We start from the raw sequence: 13,765 nt of genomic DNA, 5'->3' as shown, positions 1-13,765 counted from the left end.
TTAATGGACACATTTATAGATGAAAAATATGTAGACAGATGAACCCATCATTCAAGGGTGAAGCCATCTTTCTAATAGAAAACAAGAACCAAGTAATTATTTAATAGCAAAACATCAATTTGGTTTACGATCAAATCACTCAAAACTAGACAAAATATGTATGGCCATTTTTTTCTAAGTTTACAAAGACTGTTTTAAAATGGTATCATTAATTGTACTTCTTTGTGTTTTTTAATGTTTTAAATAAGTTGGTATAATAAGCACACTTGAACAGTTCTATAAGTGTCATGATAGAGACTGGATAAGGGGCATAGGTTAAAAACGAGAGTGATTTTTAGTTTATAAAAAAACCAGAAATAATGGACTAACAACACAAGAGGATCAGAAGTTTTTTTTAGAAGATTAGAAAAACAAAATTTTATTTTTTCAGACTGACTTATTAAACACTCACTGACACGGGACTAAAACGTAACAGAAGAACACCGGAAGCAAGCACTGACAGCCAAATGGAGATGTACATATATGGCCTAAACTCACCATCTTTCTTCCCAGCAGCCATTTTTCTGCTGATAATAAAACTGTTGGCTTGTTTGGTCTTCCAGTTAACTGTTCCATTTATGCCATCGGCACAGCTTAATAAAAAAGCTTTTCAGAATAAAACAAATGCACAAAGACATGAAATTAATGTCAAATTAAAAATTACTATCACAGATACTGTTAACTTGGCTCAGACTACATCTTCCCAGACTAGCAGCTGAATTACAACTTGCAAATGCGTATTACATGCCAGTATGGGGAATCTATAGGAGTAACAAACAACCAAGACATAGGTCCTGCCCCATAAGGGGCTTACAGTCTGTGAAGATTGAATATTAGCTTCTATACAGAAATGTTGGTTATGAAATGACGCTAACGATGTCCAAAGAATGGTCAAAATCACGAGGGCCACAGCACAGCTGGAGGGGAGACAATTATCTCTCGCTGGGGAATTTTCCATGACATCAACTCAGGGTTGAGTTTGGAAATATTAAAGTGGCAGTGGTGAGCAGGTTTAGATAGGGTCCAGAGATATACAGGAAGACTGGAGGGGAGACAATTATCTCTCGCTAGGAATCTTGCATTACCTCAACTCAGAGTTGGGTCTGGAAACTTGAAAGTGGTGGTGGACAAACAGGAGGATTAGGTGCGGTCCAGAGACGCACGTAGTCTATGGAAACCGCCAGCTCAAAGGTAACGAGGAGACACAGAGGCGCCAGGTGCAAGACACAAAGGAGATAGTACTGCATACATCTCAAACCTCAGAGTGCATAGATAAAGGAGAGCCAAAGATGGCTTTGAAGGTTTGATCTAGAATGCTACTGGCCAGAGATAGATTAGTAAGCCCAGAAGAGAGGTTAACTTCAGGAGAGAGGGGAGACTCAAGTTTGGGATATCTGAAATTTGGGGTCCCGAATAGACACCCAGGTGAACCCACCTAAGAAGGCAGGGTTACAGGTCTGGCTCATAAACAAATATAAAGGGGCTTCAGGTACAGATGTGAAGTCATCTCTCTTACAGAACTCACGCCAGAAGCCAAAGTTCTAGTGCAGCTCTCTGACGACAGTGTGCCCCCAGGGAACTCATTTGAGACCCTGAAATATGCGGTGGCCTGGAGCTTGTGCACCATCTGCTCATTCTGTTTCTCATCATCCAAACTGCTCATCTCTCTACCCTTACCCTTCATATCTCATGAATTACCCTCCATTTTTCTAACACTGGTTCTCTACTCTACTCTCCCTTCTCACCGGCTCAGAGCGGTCCCACTCTGGGTTCAGCAGAGCCGCAAATCCCCTAGTGCTTACCCCATACACCTGTCCTTTCCTCTAAGCCCGACATACAGTAAGAAAGAACACACAAGGGGTTGGAGACATGACACAATGCTTAAGAGCACATGTTGTTCTTTAAAAAGACACTGGTTTGGTTCTCAGCACCCAACTCATATAGATCATGACCTATAAGGTCAGGGATTCTGATGCCTTCTGGTCTCCTCAGGTAGCTGCATAGAAATGGTGTACACACATAAACCCAAGAGTTCATGAATACACATTTAAAAAGAGAAATAAGAAAGGAATATCAATCAGCAAAGATAGCAAATGTAGAATTGTTAATATACATACTTACATAACAAAATCAGAGAAAGCCCCCACAAAGAAAAGACAGGGACAGTCACAGGTTGGACAACCGAGTCAGAAACGCGACATACTCCAATGAAGGGAGATGTCGAGGAAAAGAGCATGATTCCCAGCTACAAAATGAGCAGAGGATGAGAGCATGATCAAAAGTAGCTTTCAAAAGTAGAAATTTTACGTTAGACTCCTTGAAAATGGAGTTCTAGGAGACTGGGGAAGAGAAGAAACCAAACTGCAAAGGTCAAGATGCAGAAGCTTCCAGCGACAATGTGAGGAAAGCCACCAGGACGAGGAAGCAAAGAGAGCGAAGGATGGGCGGCAGGGTAAGGAAAGGGTGGGTCCTGCTGGAGAGGGAAACCAGGGTTCTAACCATAGGCTCTAGGAGAGATATGAGGAGAGAGCAAGAGAACAGAGATGAGAGAGAGAGAGGGAGGGAGGGAGGGAGGGAGGGAGGGAGGGGGAGAGAGAGAGAGAGAGAGAGAGAGAGAGAGAGAGAGAGAGAGAGAGAGAGAAACATACGGAGCAGAAATAGACATTATAAATAAAGGAAATAAGTCCTGAATGAGAAAGGAAGGAAAACAGAAGCATCCTGTAGAGTCTTACAACACTGGTGTTAAAAGCCTAGTCTCCATGAAGTTGGAGATTGTGTATGGATTTTCTTTTCACATTAACTCCTCAGCAAAATATTTAACAAACTAAATTATGAGAAATACCAAGTTCCCTGTATTAAAAAAAAAAAAAAAAAAAAAGGCGATTCAAACTCCAGGTTCACCAGGTAGCATCGGTGGTTCAGTGGTAGAATTCTCAAACTCTAGGTTCTAGCTGGGTGTGGTGGCTCATGCCTTTGATCCCTCTGTGTGCTGGTGAAGGCAGCTGAATAAGAAGATCAAAGACAGCCTCCCTGTTTCAAAAGAAACAAACAAGCAAACAAAACCCACAGAAACCTAGGTCATTAAAAACAAACAAACAAAGTCTTATGGGACGTATAAGTGAAGGACTCTAGCCAACCAGCTTTACCTACTAAATGGCCAGTCCTACGAGTGACTTTCCTAATAAGTGGTTGAGTTAAAATTATGAATTTCTAAAACTAGATGAAACACATAGTAGGCATTCCCAATAACTTAACTTTTAAACAAAATCCAAAAATGTTAACAATGCCTTATGGCCCAGCAGTCTCCCCTCCAGAAGCCTCTTCATTATTAATTCAAAAGACAACATGGCTGCTTATGCACCTAGACAACCCCTTCAGAATAAATGCCCCACGTACGCCAAAAGGTTTATAACAAATAGACACAGAACACATATCCATGACTCTACAAAAGAAAGTCCAGGTTGGTGGGCTACACTACTTCAACGTGTGGTTCTCATAAATAATTATGAAGTCTCAAAGACTGCCAAACACCATCAAATATGAGAGAGTAGAAGAATTTCTTTGTATGGACCGAAACAGGAGGGACCCGGCACTGAAAACCCCTGCCTTCTTACTTCCAACTAATCTCTTGGAACAATCAGGACATCTGAGTCATCCCTGGGCCGTGGAGAAACCCACCCTACAGACTCACTCGGGAAGCAGATAACAAAAGCTGCTTTACTTTCCAGCACAGAAACTTTAGATTTTACTGGCAGACTCCAGTAAAGAGTTTTCAAGTATTGTTTCACCCAATCCTTACAAACCCAGGTGAATCTATCAATGTGTTTGAAGATTACAGAGGCTTAATCTTAAGGTCCAAGGTAGTAAATCCAGCAGGCAGACACCCTGGAGCTTCTCTGCTGACTGGGTGGTGAGTCATCGGAGAGGAAACCTGGCTTGAGAGACCAGATAGCTCTGGGTTGACCCCTTCCTCCATTCTACTGAAGCAGACTTCAGACTGTACTGCACAGAAGAGTCCCTGTCGAGAGTTTATACAAAACCACATGGATGGACTTTACAAGTGGTTCAACCGATGTATGTGCATACCTTTAAATCTGTGAGATTGTGTACACACACACACACACACACACACACACACTTTTTCAGAAGGTGACCAATCTGGCATAAGCGTCACAGTCATTTTGTGCTCTTGGCTGGTAAACTAATACATCATCTCTATACTTCCCGGGTCCTCTACAGAGAAAGCCTGAATGTCTTTCATAGCATTTAAAAAAGTCTAATTAGTGTCCCAATTGTCAAGGATTACGGCGTGATAGAACAGCTGCCAGACACCTCAGAGGTGCTTCTGCATCTTACAGGCCTTGGTGCTTCAAGCATATTTTTCTTTCTTTCTTTTCTTCTTCTTTTTTTTTTTTAACGTAAGAGGAAACACAGCCTTTCTTTTAAAGTGTGTGTGTGTGTGTGTGTGTGTGTGTGTGTGATATGTGCATGGGACTAGGCATGCTATCTTACCCATACAGAGAGGTCAAAGGACAAGTTAATGTAGCCAGTCCTTGCCTTCCACCCTCATATAGGCTCCAGGGACGTGACTCAGGTCTTCAGACTCGTGGGAAAGCACCTTTACCACAGAGCTGCTTCACCGATCCATACACATTCATTTTAATCAAGTTCATATTAATTCATATAATATCTGACTGACCTCAGAAAACTGATGAATCTAAATAGTACCGTGGCTCTGCTCACCAGGCCATGTCATCAAAGGTAAGACAGAGTGCCTCAGCAAATGTTGTCACTTGGACATTCAAGTCCTACACACACCTTAAAGAGAGATCTCACGAATGTGGAAATAATTAATTGTTTTATGTTTGACATCATGGAAGCTCTTAACTAATTTCTAGTGTTAAAATTCACTATAAACCTCACATTGACAAAAAAAAAAAAAGTAAATAAATAAAGATTACTCACTGCTGGGGATTGGGGGGAATCTAACGTTTGGCAGCTTTATTTTCATTACAAGAAAGACCGGTGAATTATTTTTTCCTGTGAGAAAAAAAAATTTTCTTTTAAAGAACTATCATTCAGTTTAACAAATACCTTTCCTGTACACCACTTTTCAAGATTAAATCTAATGTGTAAAATAATGTCAACCTCTATAGACAGGTTATTGGACAAACTCCAGAGGTAACACATTGTCTTCAGAAATCGTTAAAGAAAGCGGTTCCCGATCATTTGTCACAATTACATCTACAAGGCTGCTTTCCTCTAACGGGAGAACACAAAGGCCGAGAGCACCATGAATCCTGCAGTTATGCCGTGTACAGTCAGAAACTGTTCGAGTAATTTGCTGGACCCTCCGTGTCCATAACACAGCCAACTCTTCACTGCTTCCCCTCCAAGAGAGTCAAAGCCGGATGAATCTGAAGGTGGCTGGCATGTCCTCAAGCTCCCTAGAAACCGTACTAGACTTAAAAGTTTGTCTTAAGATTTTTCTGAATCATTTGGAGCCTTGTAGCAACATAACGAGTTTTCATTTGGTCTGGGACAAGCAGTCTCTGAAGAGAGAATATTGCTCCTTCCTGGGTAATTTGCAGACTAGGGGAGGAGGGGGTTGCTGTTTAATAAAAGCAGTTGAAGAGCTATGAATAGTGACTGATTGCTGATGAGCTAATCAGAATGACAAGGAACAGAAATAATAAATAATAACTTGCTCAGACATCACTGTCCAAGTAAACAGCAGGCTATGCCAAATGAAATTTAATCTGATTAGCACGCTCACCTTACAAGTGAACTATCAAGCCTTATCACGGTTCTCTCTGATCCCTGCTTCAGTCATCTCTTTACATATTATTCTGCTCTACGGCTTCGCTGAAGTTGTCTGTATAGCTCACATCTTCCACGGCTCTTTAAGACCTTTTTCTTTTTTCTTTTTAAAATTTAATTATTAGCATCGTGTGTGTGTGTGTGTGTGTGTGTGTGTGTGTGTGTGTATGTGTGTGTGTCTGTGTGAGTGTGTGTGTCTGTGAGTATGTGTGTGTGCGTGTCTGTGTGTGTGCATGTCTGTGTGTGTCTGTGTGGTTGTGTGTGTGTGTCTGTGTGAGTGTGTATCTCTATATGTGTGTCTGTGTGCGTGTCTGTGTGTGTGCGTGTCTGTGTGTGTCTGTGTGTGGCTGTGTGGCTGTGTGTGTGTGTCTGTGTGGGTGTGCATGTCTCTGTGTGTGTCTATGTGAGTATGTGTGTGTGCGTGTCTGTGTGTGTCTATGTGGTTGTGTGTGTGAGTGTGTGTCTCTATATGTGTGTCTGTGTGCGTGTCTGTGTGTGGCTGTGTGGCTGTGTGTGTGTGTCTGTGTGGGTGTGCATGTCTCTGTGTGTGTGTCTATGTGAGTATGTATGTGTCTGTGTGATTGTCTGTGTGTGTGTGCATATCTGTGTGAGTGTCTGTGTGTGTGTGTGTGTCTGTGTGTGTCTGTGTACATCTGTATGTGTCTGTGTGAGTGTGTCTGTGTGTGTACAGGCATGTGTGTGCCTGATATCTGTGGGTGCATGCACACGCCATGGTGTATGTTTGGAGATCAACAGAAAGTCTTGTGGAGTCAGTTCTCTCTCCTCACCTGGACGTAGGTTCCAGCTTTCATAATCTGACAACAACTTTACCCACTGAGCCATCCATCAGGCCCTCTTCCCTTTCCTTATGCCATTTTCCTCACTACTTATAAAACTGCTTCTTAAGCTGGTTTTTTTTTTTTCCTCTCCTTTGGTACAAAAGACATTATTAGCACCTATGTTTTCAGTGCGGTGCTCGGAAGATCCTGAACTGTTAATATGTTTACACATATTAACAGATTTGATCCTTCCACAAACGATGTGACACAGGTAGCTCGATTTCACAAGAAGGACGAGACGTCTTAGGACACGGTGTCACTTGCCACCAGTCACATGCTTCCTAAGTAGCAGGATTGGATTTTGAACCCACTTCGTGGCTAACTGCAAAGTCACCGCTCCCTACTCATCCACCCTAACTCCAAACGGTTTTTAAAAGAATGCGATGTGTACACGGCGAGGCCTCCTCTCAGACACCCTGATTATATGTAGCATATTAACTACAATATTTTTTTTGCTTCTGGGGGAAAAAATACATTGCCGGATCCCTGCATCAGAAATAGCAACAAGTAATGCTTCAGTTCTGTGAGAGACATGAAGCTGCTGTACATTTGCATCAAAATAAACACTCGACACGAAACAATTCATTGAAAGTCAACACTCCGTCAGACTCTAGGGGTGGAAAGCTCTTCTGAGAATGTCTCCCAAGGCTCTAACAGGTGCCGGAGAGTGTGCTCCTGGGGGAAGTGCTTGCTCTGGCAGGACTTTTAAACTTTAAAGACAAAAAAAAAAAAAAAAAAAAAAAAAAAAAAAAAAAAAAAATCCCAGCAGAATATGAGCAGCTATTTAATGTAATTTAAATTTATTTGAATTTTTATCATTTTTAAGCAAAGCAGATTATAAGAGAAATAAAATAAATAAATAGGAAATAAAACGGGTCTAAAGAAAGGCAGTGCTTAGTGGGAGAATCTCTGACGGGAGGCTAGCCGAACTCAAACTCTAGTTTATTCCATTGGTTATTAAGTGTTTCTGTGCCTCAGCTTCTTCCTCTGCTAGGGGTAGAAGCAGAGCAGAACTCACGTCACAGAGGCACAGTGAGTACTGATTGGGAGAGTGCACTCAAAACCTTTACGATGAAAGTTAGCATAAAATAATAATCCACATGTGATAGACCTAGTGTTCATCTTCAGCTAATGTGGAGAAACATTTGGGCTTCTTTAAAGGGTTTCTGTTTTTTCTTTCACCTTCAGTTTTAAAAAAATCACTACAGCTTCCATTATATGGTTAGTGTTCTCATTTTTTTTTTCTACAACCATGATGGACGAAATAAAATCACATTTCTATGGCAGGCTACAGAACATTCTGGAATTCTGGAGACATCTGAAAAACACACTTAAAACCTAGTGCCTCCAGCCCCGTGAAACCCCACCCTATTGCTGCCCCGGGCTAAGAAGGTATCCGGGCAGCTCCTCCAGCCTGACTGTTAGTCAGGGAATTCTGGCGACTTGCTGGCGACTGAAAGTCGCCTTTTACCTCTTTGAAGAGACCAGATGCAATGTGAATTCCATTTGGATTCATCTTCCCTGAGATCTCAAGAACTCTTAGGTATTTATCCCCGAGGAAAGAATGCAACCAAAGGGGACAGTTTGCCGGTGTGCACACGGCTCCATTTTGCACTAAGCACAGTTTCAAGACGAGGTGAAAATTAAATTGTGATTTTTGAAGGAGTAAGAGAGACCAGAGGTTTCTCTTTTCTCTGGCTAAGGTTTCTTGTTTGCTCACATAACTTAGGAGAAGGGTTGTTCTTTTGCTACACAGTTCTGTCTCCTGTGGGTGAAATTGTGGGTGAAGAGGGGACCATGGAGATCTCTAATAAAAGGCACGGACAGTGGCTTAAACATCATTACTGTCTAATGTCCTCATCTGAAAGAGGGAGGATTGTTTTACAATGAAGACGGTGGGTGAAAAGCAGACCACAAAACATCGTGCTCTAAGCGAAATCCAGAGTGCTAGTGCGATCTAGTGGAAAGGGAACAAAAAGCAGAGGGTCCGTGTGAGCCACTGTGGTAGGGGCGTGCAGCAGCAGGAAAGATTCCTTTTTGAATTCAGAAATTCAATAACGCTATATACCCTTTCCAATTAGGACGTGTCTAAAGGCGTCTCCTGCCACATGTTTGCATTAAACTGTCATTAATTGTCAATGTTATAGGAGCCGTGCTTTCCAACCAGAATCCATCCTAACACTCTAATCAGGAAGCTGTATTTTATAAATGCAACTTCTCACACCCCCCACTGTCACCTTATCAAGGCCACTTACTGGCTACAGCTTGGACTTTTAATTGTCTTGGCATCTTTTCATATTTTACTCATGTGGAACATAAAATTGTACACAGGCATAAATAGACCACGCTCTACCACAGACGTGATTCTCTCCATTCTTTTTCATTTAAAAGCACACTTGTACCTGCTTACGGGTTAAAACTGCGCCGATTTCCGTCCTGTGGCTCAGTCATAATTTATTTACCATCACTGTGAATTCAACTGGGCCACACTCAAACTGGAGAGCTTGCCTTTCCTATCTGACCCCATTCCGGCGTTACAAAGACCATCAGGCAGAGGACAGAAATGTAGTAAACATAACCTCCTGGCTAACAGCCTCAAATTCAATCCCATACCCTATGTCAAATTTCACTCCTCAAAAATGCTCCTTCAGTTTTCTTTTTCCCCATCTCTTCCACATTAGCCTACAAGGTCACTGTCTCCAACCTGGATTTAAACTGCCTCCAGTAGCAAACCATTCAGACCTTTTCTTCACACGGCAGTTAGAGTACTCTTTTTGAAATGCAAATCTGGTCTTGTTCTGCTTAACCCCCCTCTGAGAGTTCCCATTGGTGTTAGTACAAAGATGAACCTCTTTAAGGTGGTCTACTAGGTCGGGGAAGATTGGCTCCTTGACCCCGCTGGCAGCGTCCTTCCTGGTCTCTTTCTTCTCTCAGCACTTATTATTCAGCTTACTCTGGCTGCCCCAGAACCTCCGCTGACCCTCAGGGTCACAAGCACCTTTCCGGATTCACCTCCCTAACATTCATTCCCCTTCCCTCTTGGGTGCTTCCTTGGGAAAAACTTCCCCCTTTCTTCAAGTCTAGACAAATCCCCTACCAGTATTTGCTGCATTTAGCTTGGTTCCAGAAAGTACAATCTTATGTGCAATTATTTGATTAATCTTCACACCGCATAATCCTGAAAAGAAAAAAAAGCTTGATTCATCTTTGTCAACTCAATAGGGTTAAAAAGTGGCATAGCTCAGACCACCTAGTACCCAGCATCTGTTAATAGTGTCTCAAAAACACCTAATACACCCCTAAAAGTATAAAATAATTCTCCATTCTTCAAGTTACTAAGTATTTTTTCCTTTCTGGTTTTCTATTATTATTATTATCAATATCACAATAAACATCCATGTCTGTATCTTTGGACACTTCTACCAGTTTACACGGAGACTAAACATTCAGAAGGAAAACTGCTAGACCAAAAAAAAAAGTATAATTCAAATTCTGATAAGATATCTAGCAGCCTACTGTGGCGCTGGTCTTTGATTAGAATCAACTCTGTAACTACTGAAAATAAAAGATGTCAGAGGTCCTACATTGATTAACTGTTGCATGGGAGAGAAAAGCCGGTATCGTTTTACCGCCTAGTGAGAAACACCGATTTGTTAAAGAGAGAAAACAAAAATCCTTAGAGCTCGTGTTTCCTTTGCTTTTGCATTGGGAGGTAAAACAGAAGCTTTATTTCTTTGCACACTGCTGGAAAAAAAAAAAAAAAAAAAAAACAGGGAAGTGAAACACCCCCATATAACTGCTCTTGGAAAATTAACTGTGATCTCTTTCAAATTCAGAGTGAACCCCAATCTCCATAATAATCAAAGTGGTGACCAGATGAATGAGTAAAAAGGCAAAGAATGGACAGGAATTTACGCCAAAGCTGCCTATCTCCCAAACAGTTTTGAAACCAGCCGTTCCATTTATCTGAAAAGAAAGTCTGTCCTTCCTTGTCACAACAGATGCTGGGTGATTCCCGTGGTACAGGCTGCCAAAGATCTATTCTAAATGTCTGATTAGCCTAAGGTAATTAGATAGAAAGTGAACCATGTTAAAGATGATTTTTAAATAATGAAGTACATTTAACCACTGACATATATGTTACATTAAAATTCCTAAGTTAAGATTTAAAAGACAAAAACAAAACAACAACAAAAATCTGACCGGAATGACCTAAGAAGAAAATGGTACATTGATATTTCTGAGAGCGTAACAGTAGTCACGCCAGCAACAAATGTTCATTCAGAAGAAACATAGTCATTTCCCAAGATAACTAGGTTTTAAAGCTTAAACATTGGGATTATTACTTTGTGGTTTAGGGACATGGGCGAACCCTGCACTCAAGGAATTGCAAGTAGCCGCCTGCGGATCGGATCAGGTGAGCTTTGACAAGCCAGAACCTCACTTTTGAGAGTTTCTCTCCCGGAAATAGGAGCTGAGCCAAAGAATGTCTGTGGCATCCCCAGCAACTGGGAAGAGAGCCACCGCAAGCGGCTGTGTGTATTATTACAACCTCACAGAAGTGCATGGCACTGTTACAAAACGAATAAAAACAGTGAGTAAGAGAGAGAAGAAAGTTATTTAACAGTAAAAATCCACTTCGTGCAGTCAGAATGACAGTGGCTCTCCTGCTGACTTCTAACCACTGGAATGGAGAAGAAAGTTCCAGGTCCGAGGCAGGAATTAAAACAGTATGAGAGAGTGAGTTAGCAAGGACAACAGAATTGCCTCCCTTTTCTTCACATCTCTGACAGAGCCCCTCTATAATTTGCAAGGTTCCCAATTATTTGATACAAATTCTATGAAGTCAGAAAGGCTGCTCAGAAAAAGAGGTCCTGGATTCATTCTGAACAAACACATCTCCGAAGTTAGATGTGGTTATCAAGATAAACAATCAATGGGCAGGTGCACAGATAAGGGAGAAAACAAATCCCCCAGGACTTGTTTGCCATAGTGAGAATGTGCACCCGAGCCAGGCAGAAACCAGGCTCATCCTAACGAGCAACTCAAAGTGCACAGGCTGGAAGCTACATTTGTTGGACAAGGTTTTAGGGGTTACTGAAAAGACAAAACCCCTCAAAAGTGATAGATACCACAGGGGGGAAGAGGGGTTACTGCACAGAGATCTGTCTCACATTCCTCTGAGGAAGAAGAAGGCAAACACCAAGCTATAATGGGGACCAGTGGCTAGCATCTTGCCTGCCAGGTAACCCTAGAGTCTCCAGCATTCACTCCCACTCGGCAGGAGAAATCTGCTCTGGACCAAGCAAGACACCCTGTTAGCAGGAGAAAGACTGTGGCTGCGGGAAGATAGTTAAGACTAGGGTGCTTGTCAGGGAGAAAATGTTCTTGCATTTTCTCAGATCTTTCAAGTTTGCAATGCAGAGGAGAGAAATATAAACTTGAAATTCATAGGACCACTCTTTTTAGAAAGCTTTACCAAAGGAGGAAAAAAAAATGGCATGTTTTGTATATTGGTTACACTAATATGTTCCAATGGTCTTCAAATCCCTCACTGCAAAAGAGGTGAATGTTTCTGGTCGTGTAGAAGAGTAGCTGAAGTTGGTTTTCCTGTTGGCCTGCATTGTTAGCAAGGTCTCGGGCTGAGTCTGTCTCTGCTTTTGCCCACTCATGCTGGTTCTGCATTCTGAAGCAAGCAAAAGGGAGTTTACTTCAAACTAAACATCTCCAGACCCTTTGAGAATCCCCACTGTGATAAGGGTCGCCAGATCCTCACCAACCCCTCACCAACCCACAGATGCTTCTGCAAGTTGTCTAATCTGTTAACTATTCTCTCTAAACTGACGGCCAGAAATGAACATAGTACTACAGAAGGGGTTGATCAGAGCAAAGCCCATCAATTTTTATGATGGACGGACATTACAATTAACATCACAGTCTAACTTGCATTCTTATTTTTATAAGCTACATCATGCCATAGCTTCTTCCTTATCTTCCTAAAGAACGAGAAACCACACAAAAGCCACTCCACTTTTCTTCATATCGGTGAATTATAGTGCACGGATTGCTATATTTTGTGCTTGTACCTAAACACTAAACTCAAATTGTATCTCTTTTCCAGTCACTCATGAATTGTAAAGCAAGCCTTCTAAATCTTTGTCAAAAATCATGCATGCCAACGTTAACCAAGAAGCGATCCAGGGTAAAGACCTGTGACCCTACCCAGGGTTCTCCCATCTTCAAATCCAGTATAACCTATACACACCTAGCCAGCGCTGGTCCCAGCCAGTCTCCGGCTCATACAACAATCCTGCTAATTAATCTGCAGACCCTCTCGAACATCGACCTATAGCCCGCAAACTGCTTCCCTGAAAGCAAGAATCACTTATCTTTCAAAATAAGGTGTAAAAGGACCCACACAGCTTAGAAATGCAAGTCTACAGAAACAGACATACATACACACAGAGCAAAGCACAGGAAGGCAAGAACAGCAGTGAAAATGTCTGTTGGCAGGCTGTGAGACTGTTTGGGGTTTGCTGTGATTATTGTTTAATTCATTGTTACTACAGTTACATGTGTTTTAAAAAATCTTAACAATGAAAATCATGTAGAGAGAATTTGGCTTGGAAGCAGTCCATGGGAGATGGCTTTAGACCATTGAGAATGTCTTTCCAACAAGAAAACGCTAAGCAGAAAAACAGTCTCTGATAGGACTTGTTGATCACTGGAAGCAACAGCCTTGCTTTCTTTCCATCAATGTTGCCTTCTTTCTCTTCCCCCTCTCCACATTCCTTTTTGTTTTTAACAATACATTGCTATTTAGACTTAGTAAACTGATAATATAGGAAAGAGTAGATCAGAAAACGGGATATGGCGGTTTAGGAAAAAAAAATCTGGATGATGTGCTCGCGTGTGTGTGTGTGTGTGTGTGTGTGTGTGTGTGTGTGTGCTGTCCATCTCTCTATCTGTCTGCCTTCCTCTGTTAGATGGGTTAGGAACATATGGAAAACACAGGATAGAGACTAAAACAGAGCGAAGTGCAAAGGTTCCTTTCCAGTCCAAGTACG

The 13,765-nt window shown here is 41.8% G+C and overlaps 1 protein-coding gene across 12 annotated transcripts in view; it reads right to left on the bottom strand.

Moving 5' to 3' along the window:
- Sgce (sarcoglycan epsilon) overlaps nucleotides 1–13,765 on the bottom strand; it is a 72,516-nt gene that overhangs the window by 54,849 nt on the left and 3,902 nt on the right. For 4 of the 12 annotated variants that reach the window (XM_076913057.1, XM_076913058.1, XM_034519397.2 and 1 more), the window contains exons 2-3: nucleotides 5,005–5,079; nucleotides 538–645 (exon numbers count right to left, since the gene is read on the bottom strand). The exons of 5 other annotated variants lie outside the window; for them this stretch is intronic. In XM_076913057.1, the coding sequence (XP_076769172.1) occupies nucleotides 538–645; nucleotides 5,005–5,079 (183 nt within the window). The remainder of the gene's footprint in view (nucleotides 1–537; nucleotides 646–5,004; nucleotides 5,080–13,765) is intronic. 3 more of the 12 variants (XM_034519401.2, XM_034519400.2, XM_034519402.2) reach the window with 2 other exon arrangements.

This window comes from Arvicanthis niloticus, chromosome 15 (genome assembly GCF_011762505.2).
Source record: "Arvicanthis niloticus isolate mArvNil1 chromosome 15, mArvNil1.pat.X, whole genome shotgun sequence".
Classification (NCBI taxonomy): Eukaryota; Metazoa; Chordata; class Mammalia; order Rodentia; family Muridae; genus Arvicanthis; species Arvicanthis niloticus.
The sequence above is the reverse complement of the archived record's forward strand: the minus strand, read 5'-3'. Positions and strand labels throughout refer to the sequence as shown.